This window comes from Sus scrofa, chromosome 7, assembly GCF_054392235.1.
Source record: "Sus scrofa isolate SSC_HxYL_T2T_F1_AM1 chromosome 7, Sscrofa_HxYL_maternal_Yorkshire_Landrace_v2.0, whole genome shotgun sequence".
Taxonomy (NCBI): domain Eukaryota; kingdom Metazoa; phylum Chordata; class Mammalia; order Artiodactyla; family Suidae; genus Sus; species Sus scrofa.
The window spans coordinates 39571610-39590134 of record NC_139389.1 but is presented as its reverse complement, the minus strand read 5'-3'; the positions used below and the strand labels follow the sequence as shown (position 1 = coordinate 39590134).

Sequence of the window (18525 nt, the reverse complement as noted above, 5' to 3'; positions counted from 1 at the left end):
TCGAACCTGCAACCTCATGGTTCCTAGTTGGATTCGTTAACCACTGAGCCACAATGGGAACTCCTAATTTGTTCTTTTTATGGCTGAGTAGTATTCCATTCCACAGCTTCTTAATCCATTCATCTGTCAATAGATTTTTTTTTTTTTTTGTCTTTTTTTGCTATTTCTTGGGCCGCTCCTGCGGCATATGGAGGTTCCCAGGCTAGGGGTTGAATTGGAGCTGTAGCCTCCAGCCTATGCCAGAGCCACAGCAACACGGGATCCGAGCCGTGTCTGCAACCTACACCACAGCTCACGGCAGCACCGGACTGTTAACCCACTGAGCAAGGGCAGGGACCAAACCCGCAACCTCATGGTTCCTAGTCGGATTCATTAACCACTGCGCCATGATGGGAACTCCCATCAATAGATTTTTTAGGTTGTTCCCATGTCTTGGCTATTGTGAATAGTGCTGGTATGAAGATATGGGTGCATGTATCTTTTTGAATGAAAGTTTTGTCTGGATAGATGCCCAGGAGTGGGATTGCTGGGTCATATGGTAGTTCTATATTTAGCTTTCTGAGGAACTTCCATACCATTTTCCATGGTGGCTGTACCAATTTATATTCCCATCAACAGTGTAGGAGGGTTCCCTTTTCTCCACACCCTCTCTAGCATTTGTTATTTGTAGACTTATAAATGGTGGCCATTCTGACTGGTGTGAGGTGGTTCCTCATTATAGTTTTGATTTGTATTTCTCTAATAATTAGTGACGTTGAGTATATTTTCATGTATCTGTTGGCCATCCATATGTATTCTGTGGAAAAATGTCTGTTTAGGTCTTCTGCCCATTTTTCTATTGGGTTGTTTTTTGTTGAGTTTGATGAGTTGTTTGTATATTTTGGAGATTAACCCCTTGTCGGTTGCATCATTTGCAACTATTTTCTCCCATTCTGTAGGTTGTCTTTTCATCCTTTTTATGGTTTCCTTTGCTGTGCAAAACCTTATAAGTTTGATTAGGTCCTGTTGGTTTATTTTTGTTTTTATTTCTATTGCCTTGGGAGACTAACCTAAGAAAACATTTGTACGGTTATCAGAAAATGTTTGCCTGTGTTCTCGTCTAGGAGTTTAGTTGTGTATTGTCTTATGTTTTAAGTCTCTGAGCCATTTTGAGTTTATTTTTGGGCATGGCATGAGGGTGTGTTCCAGTTTAATTGATTTACATGCAGCTGTCCAGTTTTCCCAGCACCACTTGCTGAAGAGACTGTCTTTTTCCCATTTTATATTCTTGCCTCCTTTGTTGAAGATTAATTGACTGTGTGCATCTGGGTTTATTTCTGGGCTCTTTGTTGTGTTCCGTTGGTCTGTATGTCTGTTTTTGCGCCAGTACCTCACTGTCTTGATTACTATAGCTTTGTTATATTGTCTGAAGTCTAGAAGAGTTATGCCTCCTGCTTTGTTTTAATTTTTCCTCATGATTACTTTGGCAATTTTGGATCTTTTATGGTTTCATATAAATTTTTAGATTATTCTAGTTCTGTGAAAAAGATCAATGGTAATTTGATAGGGATCATATGAAATCTGTAGATTGTTTTGGGTAGTATGGCCATTTTAACTATATTAATTCTTCCAATCCAGGAGCATTGGATGTCTTTCCATTTCTTTGACTTCTCTTTAATTTTCTTGATTTTTTTTTTTTTTTTTACAGTTTTTAGCATATAAGTCTTTCATCTCCTTGGTCAGGCTATTTCTAGGTCTTGATTTTTTTTGAGTGCAATTTTATTATTTTTTTGTCTTTTTTTTTTTTTTTTTTTTTTGCTATTTCTTGGGCTGCTTCCATGGCATATGGAGGTTCCCAGGCTAGGGGTTGAATCGGAGCTGTAGCCACCGGCCTACACCAGAGCCACAGCAACGCGGGATCCAAGCCGCATCTGCAACCTACACCACAGCTCACGGCAACGCCGGATCGTTAACCCACTGAGCAAGGGCAGGGACCGAACCTGCAACCTCATGGTTCCTAGTCGGATTCGTTAACCACTGCACCACGAAGGGAACTCCTTGAGTGCAATTTTAAAAGGTATTGTTAAAAATATGGAATGCTTCATGAATTTGTGTGTCGTCCTTGTGCAGAGGCCATGCTAATCTTCTCTGTATCATTCCAGTTTTAGTACATGTGCTACTGAAGTGAGCACTGAATTCAATTTTAGACCTGCAGATTTGGAAGTATCTGTAGATATACAGGTGTTATCAGAGAAGGAAAATCCTTTTCTAGATTTTAGGTTTATAAGAAAATGATAAGATGGAGTTCCTGCTGTGGTGCAGTGGGTTAATGATCCAGCTTGTCTCCGTGACGTTGCTGGTTTGTCCCTGGCCTGGTGCAATGGGTTAGAGATCTGGTGTTGCCACAGCCATGGCTCAGATTTGATCCCTGGCCCAGGAACTTCCACATGCTATAAATGCAACTGAAAAAGGAAAAAAAGAAAAAAGAAAAAAGAAAATGAAAGACCATTTAGTTCATTGCTAGATGCATATATAAAGAGACACTGAGTCACATCTTTTCTAGGCTAAATGCAGAATCAGTGCTGAAGCTCAGCGTGGCCTCTATTTGGGGAAGGAGGACTCCTGAGAGGAGGGTGCAAAGAGCCCACCTGAAAGGTTGTGCTGGTGCCCTTGACAGCCAAATCGAGTTCAGCTTATTCAGCTCGCCAGAGTTCCCGGCCTTTCCCTGTCAGTGTAATGGTCTTTTGTCATATCAGACATTGTTTGGGGCTTAGGAGACAATGACCTTATAGCAATTTTTGAGTAGAAAAAGTAATTTGTTCATTTAACTCTCTTACAGTCTGGAAGGCAAGGTCAAGGAGACAATGCACAATGCCTTTTGGGATCATCTTAAAGAGCAACTCTTAGCTACTCCCCCAGACTTCAGCTGTGCTCTTGAACTTCTAAAAGAAATTAAGGAGGTGAGTGACCTCCCCTTTGGAGGTGTAAAGTTTCCAGATATATCCCTTGCTCATTGCAATGTCAGTGACTAGCAAATCCTAACTGAACATGGCCCATAAATGAGAATCTAATCAGTAGACAGAAATCACACAGTAATTTTTTTTTTTTGTCTTTTTGTGTTTTTAGGGCTGCACCTGTGGCATATGGAGGTTCCCAGGCTAGGGGTCTAATCGGAGCTGTAGCTGCTGGCCTACACCAAAGCCACAGCAGTGTAGGATCCGAGCCGTGTTTGTGACCTACACCATAGCTCACAGCAACACTGGATCCTTAACCCAGTGAGCGAGGCCAGGGATCCAACCCGTGTCCTCATGGATACTAAAGGTTCATGACTGAGCCATGACAAGAACTCCTCCAACCTGGCCCTGAAAAAGCAAACAGCATGGAGAGGGCCACATGGTAAGGAAATGCAGGTGGCCCCTAGGACCTGAGGGCAGCATCCAATCAACAGCCAATAAGAAGCTGGGGCCTTCAGGTACACAGCTGTAAGAGAGTGAACTCTGTCAGCAGTTTGCATGAGCTTAGAAACAGATTCTTCCCCAGTCAAGTTTCCAAATAGAATGTAGCCTAGCCAGCACCCTGACTGCAACCTGAAAGGAAGATCTGATTAAACTTTGTGGACTCCTGACCCACAGAAACTGTGAGATAGCAAGTGTATATGCTGTTTTAAGTCTGTAATGTTTATGGTAACTTGTTATGCAGCATAGAAAACTAATATGCCATCTAACATATCCCGCAATGTTCATGGTAGCTCTGTTCACAATAACCAGGACGTGGAAGCACCCTAAACGTCCTTTGACAGATGAATGGATAAAGAAGATATGGTACATATACAGAGTGGAATATTACTCAGTCATAAAAAAGAGTGAAATAATGCCACTTGCAGTAACATGGATGTAACTGGAGATTATCATACTAAATGAATTAAGTTTGAAAGAGACAAATACCATATGATACCACTTATATGTGGAATCTAAAAAATATGGTCCACATGAACTTATTTACAAAACAGACTCACAGACATAAGAAGCAAATTTATAGTTACCAAAGGGGAAAGTTATGGGGATGGATAAATTAGGAGTTTGGAATTAGCAGATACAAACTACTATATATAACATAACAAGGTCAGATACAAACTACTATATATAACATAACAAGGTCTCACTGTATAGCACAGGGAACTATATTCAATGTCCTGCAATAAACCATAATGTAAAAGAATATGAAATAATATATATCTGTGTGTTTGTATGTGCATAAATAACTGCGTCACTTTGCTGTACAGCAGAAACTACCATACCATTATAAATAAACTATACCTCAAGTTAAAAAGTGCCATCTACAGATGAAGTTTAAAATTGTGCCATCAGGAAATTGCTCTCGTGGCTCAGCGGCTAATGAACCCAACTAGAATCCATGAGGTTGTGGGTTCGATCCCTGCCCTCACTCGGTGGGTTCAGGAGCCAGCGTTGCTGTGAGCTGTGGTGTAGGTCACAGACTCAGCTCGGACCTGGTCTTGCTGTGGCCATGGTGTAGGCTGGCGGCTACAGCTCCGATTTGACCCCTAGCCTCGGGAACCTCCATATGCCTCAGGTGAAAGTCTTAAAAGGACCAAAAAAAAAAAAAAAAAAAAAAAAAGTGCCATCTGGTAAAGGCAAATTATTGAAAGGACTTACTTCACTTTCTCAGAAGAGAGAAGGATGGATTTGGAGAGGATTTGAGAGGCGGTAAGTTGATAAATGTCACATTCTGTTCCTTTGGCTCCTCAGCTTCCTTCCATGTGGACCTTTCTACACACATTCGAATTCCAGAAAAGAGATCTGTTTTGACCTGAGAAGACATAGCTATCTGTCTTAGAAGTTTTCATCCTCACTCTGAGTTGGGGAACTCCCAGCAGTTGTGCACTCCTTGCCGTCTGCTGTGTTCCTACAGTTCAGTCCTCGTCCCACCGGATGTCCTGCTAGCGACGGGCTAAAGTGTACAGTCAGCTTCCAACAATCCAGCTACAAAGTAATGTTGGGATGGAGAGAGACGAGGATGGTTAGCTTATGCTAACAAACCTGTGCTTATAATAAGCAAAGAGAACATGTGTGGTCTTTGGTCATGAGGCTAGAGGTGATATCCTGTCTTCCTGTTCCTTCCATATTTCCCTTGTCCTCAGCCACTGGGGCTGCGTATCTGACGGAGCGACCCAAACTCTCGCTGCCTGAGTCTGAGTCCTCATGCGTTTTGCTTTTGTTGTTGGTGTGCTGTGGTTTTCCACTGACCTTTAATATTGGGTGTAGAAGTAGCAAGAGGCCCAGAATCTTCTGGGTTCCAGACACAGCCTTCTTCCCTGCTGTGGAGCAGCACCCATTTCTTCTTGGTGCTCAGGGGCAACCACTCTAGTCAGTAGAGGAGCTCTTTTTATTTTGGCCTTGCCCACAGCATGTGGAAGGTCCCAGACTGGGGATTGAACCCATGCCACAGCAGAGGCAATGCTGGATCCTTAACCCACTAGGCCACCTGGGAACTCTGAGGAACTCCTTTTTGACCTTGTTGGTTCAGTGGTATAAGGAGCCCAGAATGGCCAGGGGCAGTGTCGTCTTCTGATCTGTTGGAACCAATGTAAGCATTCTTCCCAAATCAGCAGGGCCCGGAGTTGGCAGGATGGGAACCAAAAATTCTGCATGTAGGTTCCTAGGTATAATAGTGAGAGGAACCAGTTCTGCTTCTGCCCCTTGATTCCTGGGACCATGCATTCTGGCTTTAGGGTACAGCACTGTACAATGGTTGAATCAAAGCATATGCTTCCTCTGTGGGTGCTCTGAGTGCCGTAGCAGCGTCTTCAGTAAGCCAGTCCACTTTTCGGTTCTGACCAGTTGACTCTCCACAAGGGGGATGTGGGCATGGACCCACCACTGCACTTTCTTGCCTGTAAGATGAGTTCCTTGATCAGATGCAGGGCCAGGGGGCGTGCTAGGGCATTCTGTGAAATTCTGCGAGAACATGGATGTTGGTGCCGACAGAAGCAGTGCAGACAGGGAAGACCCTGCCTCCCCCAAATGGAAGAGGTCCAAAGAAGTCATCTGCCCAGGGGGTGGCTGATGCCCCCGGGGGGAAGGGTGCCTCATGATGGACCTAGTTGTTTGTGTTCTTTAGGGTTTTTTTTGTTTTGTTTTGTTTTTACTATAGTAAACAACATTTTTACCATTTTAATAATTTTAAGTGCTAAATTAGTGGCATTGAGTACTTTGACACTGCTGTGCAGCCATCACCCTGGCCATTTCCAGGATGTTTTCATCTCCCCAAACAGAAACTCTACTCATTAAACAATAACTCCTCATATCACTCTCCCCCCAGTGCCCGCTAACCTCAGCTTCTTTACCTTCTGTCTCTGAACTTGACTATTCTGGGTGCGTCACAGACGTGGACTCCCACAGCATCTGTCCTCTTCCATATGACACATTTCCCTTAGCATAAGTTTTCAAGGCGCATCTGCGCTGCAGTGGGGAGCGGAGCTCCATTCCTTTTCTGCTGAATCATCGTCCCTTGGATGGATAGACCACTTTTGTTTATCTCTTCATTTGTTGGTGGACATTTGGTTTGTTTTCACATTTTTGCTTTTTTGGGTTGTGCTGCTCTTCATTCTTCATGTGCAAGTCTTTGAACTTCTCTTTCCCTGTCTTTTGAATACATACCCAGGAGTGGAACTTGTGATTCATACGATAATTCTATGTTTAATTTATTGAGAAACCACTAAACGGTTTTCCTCAGTGGTTTACCATTTTACAGTCCTCCAGAAATGTATGACAGTCCCGATTTCTGCATATTTTCACTTATTTTTCAACATTTTCCCTTTTTAAAAAAAGTTATAGGAGTTCCTGTTGTGGCTCAGTGGTAATGAACCCAACCATCATCCATGAGGACGTGAGTTTGATCCCTGGCCTTGCTCAGTGGGTTAAGGATCTGGCATTGCTGTGGCTGTGGGATAGGCCAGCATCTATAGCTCCGATTTGACCCCTCGCCTGGGAACTTCCCTGTGCTGCGGGTGCGGCTCTAAAAATCAGGAAAAAAAAAAGTTATAGACGTCATCCCTTGGTGCAGCCATGAATGGAGTGGTGTCTTGCTGTGGTTTTGTTTTGCCTTCCCTGGCAGCTGATGGTGTTGAGTATCTTCACGTGCTCAATGCCCTCTCAGTGTCGTCTTTGGAGGGAGATTTACTCAAGTCCTTTGCCCATTTTTTTTTCTTTTTTTGTCTTTTTAGGGTCATACCTGTGGCATTTGGAGGTTTCCAGGCTAGGGGTCCAGTCGAAGCTGTAGCTGCTGGCCTACGCCACAGCTCATGGCAACGCCGAATCCTTAACGCACTGAACGAGGCCGGGGACCAAACCCATGTCCTCATGGGTACGAGTTGGATTCATTACCACTGAGCTGCTTCAGAAAGTCCCTTAAAATTATGCTGTCTTTTGTGTTGAGTGGTAAAAGTTCCTTAAACATTCTGGGCACCTGACCTGTGTCAGATAAATGATTTGCAGATATTTTCTCCCATTCTGTGGGTGGTCTTTTCACTTTTTTTGATACTTGCCCTTGAAGCACAAAAGTCTTTGTTTTTTGTTTTGGCCACACCTGTGGTATGCAGAAGTTCCCAGGCCAGGGATTGAACCCACGCCACAGCAGTGACAATGCTGGATCCTTAACCACTAGGCCACCAGGGAACTCCCAAAAGTTTTATTTATTTTTTGCTTTTCAGGGTCGCACCCAAGTGGTTCCCAGGCTAGGGGTGGAATCAGAGCTACAGCTGCCAGCCTACACCACAGCCACAGCAGCAGCAACGTTGGATCCAAGCCGCATCTGCAGCCTACCCACAGCTCATGACAACCCACTGAGCGAGGCCAGGGATTTGAACGCACATCCTCATGGGTACTAGTCAGATTTGTTTCCACTCAGTCATGATGGGAACTCATAAAAGTTTGATTTGAATGAGGCCCAATTTATCTAGCCTGTGGTGGTTTCTGCTCTTGGTGTCCTGTCTTGCCAAATGCAAGATTATGAAGATAAGCCCCCTATTTTCTTCTAATAATTTTAAGAAGTTTCACTCTTATGTTTAAGTCTTTGACCCAGTTTGAGTTAGTTTTTCATTTGGTGTAATGTTCATTGTTTTGCATGTGGCTATCCCGTTTTCCCAGTACCTTTTGTTGAAAAGACTGTCCTTTTCCCATTGAATGCTCTTGGCATTGTTTTGAAAAAAATCATTTGACCATATATTCAGATTTTATTTCTGGGTGGGTTTTTTTGTTTTGTTTTTTGTTTGTTTGTTTTTTGGTCTTTTTGTCTTTTCTAGGGCCACACCCGTGGCATATGGAGGTTCCTAGGCTAGGGGTCAAATCAGAGCTACAGCTGCCAGCCTACACCAGAGCCACAGCAGATCCGAGCTGCATCTATGACCTACATGGAAGCTTGCAGTAATGCCAGATCTTTAACCCACTGAGTGAAGCCAGGGATCAAATCCACATCCTCATGGATACTAGGTTCTGAACCTGCTGAGCCGCAGCAGGAAGTCCCTCTGTGGACACTTGAGGTACATGGAATCTGGTGGGCAGAAGGCCTAAATGGGAGGGTGGCTCGTATAGCAGCCTGAGGTGCTGCAGACCCCAGCCTTACTTGGGTCCACTTGAAGTTGGCAGCCTTGTAATTGACTCTGAATGAGTGTCCCAGTGCTGCTTGTTGCCTTGAAAACCCTGAGGCCTGTGTGCATTGTGCCTTTTCTTGCGATGGGTGGTCTGAAGTCCAGCAACTTTCACCTCGGAGGGGAGAGCTTGACAGGCTCAGGCCACTAAGACGCCAGCAGCTTCACAGAGGTGATGGGCTGCTCAGTTTTTGGAGGGATTATCTGCTGTCCTCGAGTTTGCATGTTTGTCTAAGGCATCCAAGTACTTGCTACTTCCCGCTCATCAGATCCAATGGGCATGTGGCCATGTGAACTCAAACCTCCCTTGTGGTACAAATTTTGCATCCATCAAGGTCCAGTCAGGCAGAAGAAACCACACAGTGATTTGAACAGAGAGAAGCCGCAGTGAGGCATGAGCTTGCTGAGGAAGCACACCAGAGCCAGCAAGGAAGACCTCTTCCCCTTGCAGCGACTCTGTAGCGTCCCCTACAGACAGAACTTGGTATTGCGTGGGCCAGCAAAGGGCACATATTGAAAGGGCGCATCTCCACTTTCATGAGTAGGCACTGGTGGGTGGATTTGGAACTGAGAAGCTCCTAGTTGATCCCTGGCAGAGTTTGTCATCAAAATGGATGGTATGGAGCAACATTTACTTAAGATGAAGCTAAATTGTTGGGATCTTGCTGTGGAGAACGTGGTACTCATTCCATTCAGTGAAACCTCCCCGTCCCCCCCCACTACCGTGTTCTCTGCGCTACAGAAGCACAGAGATGAGCCAGAGAGGCTCTGTCCACAGGGAACCTGTATTTTGGATTCATAGGAGCTCTTAACAGTTTCTCTGTCTCCTTCATTCTTGCCCTTTTTTTTTTTTTTTTTTTTTTTTGGTCTTTTTTTCCATTTCTTGGGTCGCTCCCGCGACATATGGAGGTTCCCAGGTCAGGGGTCCAATCAGAGCCTACACCAGAGCCACAGCAACGTGGGGATCCGAGCCACGTCTGCGACCTACACCACAGCTCCTGGCAATGCCGGATCCTTAACCCACTGAGCAAGGCCAGGGATCAAACCCGCAACCTCATGGTTCCTAGTCGGATTCATTAACCACTGCGCCACGATGGGAACTCCCATCCTTGCCTTTTGAAGTACAGTCATCTCAACAGGGCCTGCTTTGGTCAAAGGCGAGTACCCATGATGGTATTACGACCATGCGATGGTAGGCAGTATACGTTTGTTATAGCTGGCAGTTCTTCTTACTGTGCTCCTGGAGTTTATTCATCTCTTTATCTCATTCTGCGTAGGAAATGATACAGTCTTGCTGTCATCGATCCCCTAAAGCCTTGAACTGTCATTGGCGCCTGAACAAAGATAAATAATATCCTGTAGGAAACCTAGGTACCTGACTACTTGGTCCTCAGAAGACACAGGCTGGGATGTCTTTGGCAGAAGGGCTTGTCCATTAGGGAGAGTCTGTGGCTCTGAACCCGATACAGCTCCTTCCCTGACTTTCTTTCCTGGGCAGATCCTGCTGTCACTGCTCTTACCGCGCCAGAACCGCCTAAGGAGTGAGATCGAAGAAGCCCTGGACGTGAACCTCCTCGGGCGGGCAGCAGAGCAGGGCACCCTGAACGTCCCTCATGTCTCTAAGTACATCCTCAACACGATGACTCTGCTGTGTGCACCCGTTCGAGATGAAGCCGTCCAGAAACTGGAGACCATCTCAGACCCTGTCCGGTTACTGAGGTTTGAACCTGACTACTGTTTCTTTTTTTTTTAAAAAATTTATTCTTTGGTGCTTTTTTTTTTTTTTTTTCTTTTTTTTCCCTTTTTGGCTGCACCCACGGCATATGGAAGTTCCTGGGCCAGGGACTGAATCTGAGCCCCAGATACGGCAACGCCGGATCCTTAACCCATGGTACCAGAGTGGGAATTCCTGGTGCTTATCTTTTTTTTTGTAAATGTATTATTGAAGTCTTGTTGATTCCCAATGCTGTGACTGCTGTCCTTGAAACCTGCCCCAGGCCCTGGGCCGGGCACGGCTGGGATGGCACTGGATCCCAGCCTCCGTCTTAGCCGGCTCTTCCCTACTGAAGGCCTGACTGGCTCCCCTTTTCTCTGGCGTGTTAGCTTTTCTTTTCCAAAGGTGGCCTTAGATTGACTGGGCCCCTGGACACCCTTCTACCATAAATCACTGGAGCGTGGAATCCTTTCTTCCAAGGAATTCAAGCATTCCTTTCCCAGGCTTTCTCATCACAGTTCACACAAGACGAGGGGACCATATGATGCAAGGTTATCTTTTTTTTTTTTTTTTTCCAGAGCTATAGAGACCAAGACCCAGAAAGTTAAAAAAAGCAATGTCAAAAATGGCATCAGAAGTGACATCCCCTCTAAACACACTTCCCAGAGATTTGTTGGTGGGCTGATGTGTTTCCTTCCACCAACAACCTTTTTTTTTTTTTTTTTTTTTTTTTTTTTTTGTCTTTTTGCTATTCTTTGGGCTGCTTCCGCAGCATATGGAGGTTCCCAGGCTAGGGGTCTAATCGGAGCTGTAGCCGCCAGCCTACGCCACAGCCACAGCAACGTGGGATCTGAGCCGCATCTGCAACCTACACCACAGCTCACGGCAACGCCGGATCCTTAACCCACTGAGCAAGGGCAAGGACCGAACCCACAACCTCATAGTTCGTAGTCGGATTCGTTAACCACTGCGCCACGACGGGAACTCCACCGACAACCTTTTTTAAGTGATGCAGAATGGCTGTCGTGGCAAGGGATGAAGGCTTTCATACCCAGAGCCCTCTCTGTTCTGGTGCTGCCACTCCCTCACTCTGGGCCTTGGGTCCTGGGCCACAGTGCCATCTTTTGCAAATTGAGGAGGCAGGACCAAGTTTGTTTTAAAGCCCCTCCTAACTCCCAATACTGTGGCTGAGTGGCACCTGTGTAGGTCCCCCTCTCGCAGAGGGCACATCCTACCTCCTCCCGGGTCAGGGGGATCTTCCAGGTTCTGGGCCTGATGAAGATGGACATGGTCAACTACACGATCCAGAGCCTCCAGCCGCAGCTGCAGGAACACAACATCCAGTGTGAACGAGCTAGATTTCAGGAGCTCCTCAACAAGCAGCCGAGTATGTATTGAACTTGAGGGCAGGCGTGGGAAATAGGACTTGGGGGTCTGACTTTTCGGATGCAAGGGAGTCCTCTGCCTCTTCTAAGGAACAGGGGCTTCTCCCGCAGGTAGGACGGCAGAAGGGACCGTGATCTAAGCCCCCTAAGCACTTTTCTATCCAGGAGGAGGATGCCTTGACCCTTAGTCTCAGAGCCTCAGGGTTGTAGATGCTGAAGAAGCGTCCACACCCCCTTCCTGTCCCAGGCCTACTGGACCACACCACCCGATGGCTGACCCAAGCGGCCACAGACCTCGCCACGCCGCCTCCCCCCTGCCCGGACACTCCCGACTCCTCAAGCGCGACCTGCCTGCCTGCAGGTGAGGCAGCCATCAGCCCAGAGCCCCTCAGCCCCAAGATGGTCCTGTCGCAGGGCTTCCTGAACCTCCTGCTCTGGGACGGTGAGGATGAAGCATTCCCTGAGGTAGGACTGGCCGGGGGGCGGAGGGGCACTGCCTCGCCGTTGGCTTGCAGGACCCGCCTGGAGCCCCTCCTCTCCTGACGGCCCGCCCGCCTCCCCAGACCCTGCGGACGGACAGAGCCCGGCTGCAGGAGCTGGAGGCCCAGCTGCACCGGCTGACCGTCCTGGCCTCCGTCTTGCTGGTGGCCAACAGTTTCTCCGGCAGCGTCCTGTTTGGCTCGCCGCAGTTTGTGGACAAGCTGAAACGAACGACCAAAGTCCTGTTGGAGGAGTTTGGCTCCAGGTGAGCTGCACTGGCCTTTCACATGTTAGGGGGTGACAGGTGGCAGGAGGAGACGGCAGGAAATGAGCGCCTTGGGGCTTTTAACAAAGAAAACACAGCTTTCTTCCGAGAGGGCAGCGTGGAGGATAGTTGACCTAAAATGATCCATTATCTTTGCTGCGGACGAGAGGCCATCTAGTCGATGGGCTGGGCTGACACACCGGGAGTCGGCCAGTCAGTCAGCAGCACAGACTGAGTATCACTGAGGGCAGGGGTCACCCCGGAGGAGAAACAGGCGTCAGAAGGCCAAGTTTTTCATTGTAATTGGTGAGAAGAGGGCACATGATCATGGAAAATGTCCAAGAACGTCCCCAAACCCCTGTATTTATGTCCGTGAATTCCATGGCGCGAGAGAGTGCTGAGTGGGAAGACGCCCTTGTTCAGAGTCGATCCCGGGTCCATTTCGTGTTCTGAGAAGAAACATGGTGTCACGCGGAGAGAGTGGTCTGGACGTGGAGGGTGACCATGAGGACAGCGAGCCCACCCCTCGGGCTCTGCTCCCAGGGCCTGGGCTCCCGTCCTGGGCCCTGCTTACTCTCCTCCACCGTCTAGGCCTGAAGAGGAGGCCATGCTGACGGTGAGTGAACAGGTGACTCAGGAAATCCACCAGAGCCTCAAGAACATGGGCCTTGCCCCTCTGAGCAGCGACAACACAGCATCTCTGATAGGACAGCTCCAGAACATCGCCAAGAAGGAGAACTGTGTCCGCAGCGTCATTGGTGAGCGGCCGTGGGGTGGGGAGGAGGAGGGGCGAGGCCAAGCCTGACCCTGGACGTCAGTCCCTGAACCATTTAGCAGTAAAAGGCATAGTGATTGGGCAAGTCATCGTGTAGGCTTTGGTTTTTGCAAAATGTCGGGTTGAAAACATACCCCTTTTATTTTATTTTATTTTATTTTATTTTTGTCTTTCTAGGGCTGCACCCATGGCATATGGAGGTTCCCAGGCTAGGGGTCCAATCAGAGCTGTAGCAACTGGCCTACGCCACAGCCGCAGCAACACCAGATCCAAGCTACGTCTGTGACCTATACCACAGCTCATGGCAACGGCAGATCCTTAACCCACTGATCAAGGCCAGGGATTGAACCTGTGTCCTCATGGGTGCTAGTCAGATTTGTTCCTGCTGAGCCACAATGGGAATTCCCCCCAACTCCTTTTAGTTTAAAGACAGACTCTGGTTCTAAGGAAGATTTGTGCCCAGGAATTCTTAAGTCATCCCTGGCCTTCTAGGTTGTTGTCAGCTGCGGTTCAGGACTTATGACACACACCCCCACCAACAAGAAACTCTAGAATTAGGCTGGAGCACAGGTTCCCAAAGCAGGGACTTCCCTTGTCCCATGTTGGAAGGGAGGCCATGAACTTGACCTTGCTCTTAACCTCAGCCATCTGAAGGGTCAGTCTAAGATCCTCCTATTATATCAAATACAAGGATCTGAGTCTTGGACACTTAGGTAATCTTTTGAATAGGCATGGACTAGCCCAAAAGTTTTTGGTCTTTGCTTTGTCCTTGCGAACTAGGTAGCAGCCCCCTCCCCGCACAAAACAAACTTCCTTACCTCTAGGTGAGTGGGTGGGTCAGCGAATAGCTGTGTTAACTTGGAGCTTGGGTGAGGAGAGCCTTCTGGCTTTTCACTGTCTTTTCCTGCTCACAGATCAGCGGATCCACCTGTTCCTCAAATGCTGTTTGATTCTTGGTGTGCAGCGGTCTCTGCTAGACCTCCCTGGAGGCCTCACCCTCATTGAAGCAGAACTGGCAGAACTGGGCCAGAAGTTTGCCAACCTAACACAACACAATCAGCAGGTGTTTGGCCCCTACTACACGGAGATCCTAAAAACCCTCATCCCCCCAGCCCAGGTGCTGGAGACGGAAATGGAATCTCTCTAATGGCACCGGCTCCAAGCCCTGGCCCCTGGGACCCAGGAGAGAAGCCCATTGTTCTCCTGGGGTGACAGCATCAGTGGCTAGTAGAGCAGCAAGCCCTCTCCCCTTCTGTAGCCAGCACACCACACTGTAGTGACCACGCGTGTAAATACCAGCTGGCCCAGACGCGTTCACTAATAAACAATTGAACTGCAATCAAACCTCCGCTCTTGCTGCACGGCAGCCGCAGCCAGGCCCTGTGTCCTCAGCCCCCAGCTAGCTGGCAGCCAGCAGGCCCCAGTGTTTCCTCCACTGGCTAGGTGTTCCCTTCAACGCGCAGAGCTGAGGAGCCAAGATACGCAGGTACTCACGCCGTTTTCTCTAAGGGGAAAGCATTTCTCCCAGGGTTCTGTGGAATTATCCAAAACGTGAGTAGAAGGGTGTCTCTGGAAGTTAGAACTTTGTTCTTACTCAGCTCAGGATTGGGTGTGATTGAAAAAGTTATTAGAAACCTCATTTCCAGGACCCCATTCCCCAGAGGTTTCAAACGATGCAACAAGAGGTGGTGGTAAGGCCCTCAACTCGCTCTCCTGCTCAAGGGTTCTGAGGCAGGTGCCAGCTGGGGCCAGGTGAAGCTGCCCGTTGGCTGCTGGCTGGCACCTGCAGGCTGGCATTGGTGGGATGTCCCTCTCTCCCTCAGGGATCCAGCGGACAGGTGGGGCAGTGCCGGGCTTGGCGCCTGCTCACCCTTGGTCCTGTTTTCCCGCTGAGTGAGCCTCCTGTCCTCTCGTCGCCTGGCTTCTCCTCCCCACCGCCCCCACCCCGTTCTTGCTGACAGAGGTGACTGGGCATTCCCTCCCCCTCCCCAGTTTCCCTGGGGCAGGGGGGCTGGCGGTTGCGGTCGTGAAGCTCAGGAATGAGAGCTGACACAGGAGGCTGGGCTTGGCTCCCGGGAGTGGAGAGGCCCAGCCCCTCGGCCTCAGGCTGACGGCAGTGGCCTGACCTGGTCGAAACGCTGGAGATGAGGAGGTGTCCCAATCAGATTTGGTCTTCTTGGTAAGGGATCAGAGAGCAAGGGGAAATTCACTTGTGTGCCCTCACTGTCCCCCTCAAGGTCGGGTGAAGAGAAACGATGTCCCCACCACTCGAGGAGATGGTGGGCGCGGAGTCAGGGACCTTCGCCCAGGAAGAGCAGGGGGGCTCGAGGTCCCCTAGCCCAGGGCTTTCTCCCCATTGACCTCCTTTTAGAGGGACGAGCCCAGACCGGTGACAGGGCCAGGCCAGCAGTGTGACCTTCACCGTGACCGGGAAAGCTGGAGGCCTGGATTGTTCGGTCTCTGATCTTGTAGCCGGACAGCCTCAGAAAGGGTTTAATCAACAGTGAGGCTTGCCTAGATGGAGTCTCTGGTTTGCAACTATTTTTCCCAAAGTCCACATTTTGGAAGCTTTATTATCTTAAGGGAAAGTGCTGTGAAGGGCTTCCCACGAAGAGGACCGCCTGGCGGGGGCAGAGTTGGGGCTGATGGGGAACTTCGCTTTGTAATTAAAATCTGGAATGACCAATGTCTTAGCAGGTTTTTTTTGTTGTTGTTGTTTTTTTTTTTTTTGTCATTTTAGGACTGCACTTGCGGCTTATGGAGTTTCCCAGGCTAGGAGTCTAACCGGAGCTGTAGCCCCTGGCCTACACCACAGTTGCAGCCACATGGGATCTGAGCTGTGTCTGCAACCTACACCACAGCTCACAGCAACGCTGGATCCCTGACCCACTGATTAAGGCCAGGGGTCGAACCCGCGTCCTCATGGATGTTAGATTCGTTTCTGCTGAGCCACAACAGGAACTCCCCAGTTTCTTAGCGGTTTTGAGTTGATTTTCCTGTGCTTCCACATGGAAGGCAGGTATCTGGAGCCAAACGAGGAAAGAGCTCCGTCCAGTCCTGCCCGCTGCCCGCCGTATGAGGCTGTGCTCATTCGCTTGTGGTAAAATACACACAATGTAGGAATGACCACTGGTGGCACTTTGTGTGTCCACAGTGCGGTCCAACCATCTCCACGGGAGGAAACCCGAGCCTGCCGAGTAGTCACTGCCCATTCTCTGCTCACCAGCCCCTGGCAGCCACTCATCTGCTTTGTGTCAGAGGGTTTTCTGACTCTAGGTAAGTGGAAGCGTGTAACATCAGGCCTTTTGTGACAGGCTTCTTTCACTTGTGCGGTTTTTAAGATTCATCATGTCGTGACCTGTGCCAGAATGTCATTCCTCTTTATGACTGAGTCACATCCCGTTGAGCTGAGGGACCACCTGTTGTCTCTCCCGCCAGCGGTTCATAGACACTTGGGTTTTCCCCACCTTTGGGCTTTTGTGAACAGTGCTGTTATGGATGTTTAGGTACGAGTTTTTGTTTGAACTCTTGCTTCCACTGTTTTTGTGTATATGCCCATCTATCCAGGAGTGGAATTGGTGGGTCACCTGGTAATTCTATTTAGAAACTACTAACTGGTTTTCTGTAGTGGCTGCACCATTTCATATTCCTGCCAGCCATACGTGAGCCTTCTGAGTTCTCCATATTTTCACCAATACTTGTTGTCTTTTTCTCCTCCCCGCCCCCTGTTCTTTTTCTTTTTCTTTTTTTAAATTATAGGCATCTTAGTGGTGTGAAGTGGGATTGCATTCTGGTTTTGACTTGCATTTCCCTAATGGCTCGTGATGTTGAACATCTTTTCTTACAGTTAATGGGCATTTATATATCTTCTTTGGAGAAATGTCCATTTTAGTCCTTTGGCCATTTTTGAATTGGGTTGTTTTATTGTTGAGTTATAAGAATTTATGTATTTACGTATTTTGGATACTAGACTCTTGTCAGAGACATAATTTGCAAATATTTTCTTCCATTTCTTCCAAAAAATAGCACTGTGGGTAGTCTTTCACTTTCTTGTGTCCTTTGCACAAAAGTTTTAACTTTGATGAAGTACAGTTTATCAGGTATTCTTTTTGTGAATGATGCTTTGGATGTCAAGTCTAAGAACTCTTTAAGATTTTTCTCCTTTTTTTTTTGCTAAAGGTTTTATAGTTTTATGTTTTAAGTCTGTGATCCATTTCAAGTTAATTTTTGTGTAAGATATGAGACTTAGGTTAAAAAGTCCGCCTTTCCTCCATTGAATGGTTTTGTACCTTTGTTAAAAAATCCATGCATGGGAGTTCCTCTTGTGGCTCAGAGGTTAACGAATCCAACTAGGAACCATGAGGTTGTGTGTTCCATCCCTGGCCTTGCTCAGTGGGTTAAGGATCCGGCGTTGCTGTTAGCTGTGGTGTAGGTTGCAGATTCGTGTTGGATCCCGAGTTGCTGTTGCTGTGGCGCAGGCTAGCAGCTGCAGCTCCGATTGGATCCATAGCCTGGGAACCTCCATATGCTGTGGGTACAGCCCTAGAAAAGACAAAAAAAAAAAAAAAAATTTCATGCATGGGTCTCTCTCTCTGGACTCTTTGTTCTGTTCCATTGATCTGTGTTTTTCTCTCTGCCATACCACAGTGTTGATTGCTATGGCTACATAATGTCTCAAAAATTGAGTAGCCTGATTCCTTCCAGTTTCTTCTTCTTTTTTCAAAGTTATTTTAGCTGTTCTAGTTCCTTTGCCGTCTATACACTAATCTTGTCTATATCTACAAAAAATCATGCTGGGATTTTGATAGGTATTATGTTACACCTATGTATCAATTTGGGGAGAATTGACATCTTTATTCTGTTGAATATTTTAATCCATGAATATTCTCTCTCTCCAGTTATTTAAATCTTGAGTTCTTTTATCAGCATTGTGTCATTTTCATCATATAAATCCTGAACATGTGTTATTAGATTACACCTAAGAATTTCATTTTTTTGACTAATTGAAAAGTGATGTTTTATTTTTATTATTTTAAAATTTTATCTATTTTTGGACAAAGTAGAAAAGCATAACTTTATTGCTTTGCAGGTAAAGGGGGCCACAGCTGGCTAATGCCCTCAAAACTGTGTGTCTTTGGTGTTTTATTAATTTTTTTATGGCCACACTTGCGGCATTTAGAAGTTCCTGGGCCGGGGATTGAATCTAAGCCACGGCGGCAACACCAGATCCTTTAAACCACTGTGCTGGGCTGGGGATTGAAC

General features: G+C 47.4%; 1 protein-coding gene and 1 non-coding gene across 9 annotated transcripts in view; one reads left to right on the top strand and one right to left on the bottom strand.

Annotated features, from left to right (window-relative positions):
* Positions 1-14602, top strand: part of TCP11 (t-complex 11) — a 68611-nt gene extending 54009 nt beyond the window's left edge. For all 8 annotated transcript variants that reach the window (XM_084967932.1, XM_084967930.1, XM_084967934.1 and 5 more), the window contains 7 exons: positions 2819-2939; positions 10143-10363; positions 11609-11745; positions 11991-12208; positions 12307-12488; positions 13080-13246; positions 14178-14602. In XM_084967932.1, coding sequence (XP_084824058.1) covers positions 2819-2939; positions 10143-10363; positions 11609-11745; positions 11991-12208; positions 12307-12488; positions 13080-13246; positions 14178-14410 — 1279 coding nt within the window. In that variant the 3' untranslated portion in view covers positions 14411-14602. The remainder of the gene's footprint in view (positions 1-2818; positions 2940-10142; positions 10364-11608; positions 11746-11990; positions 12209-12306; positions 12489-13079; positions 13247-14177) is intronic.
* On the bottom strand, positions 2065-2171 carry LOC146401518 (U6 spliceosomal RNA). Its single transcript, XR_014811654.1, has one exon. It is a non-coding gene; the product is annotated as a U6 spliceosomal RNA (small nuclear RNA).
* Positions 14603-18525: the final 3923 nt, after the last annotated feature.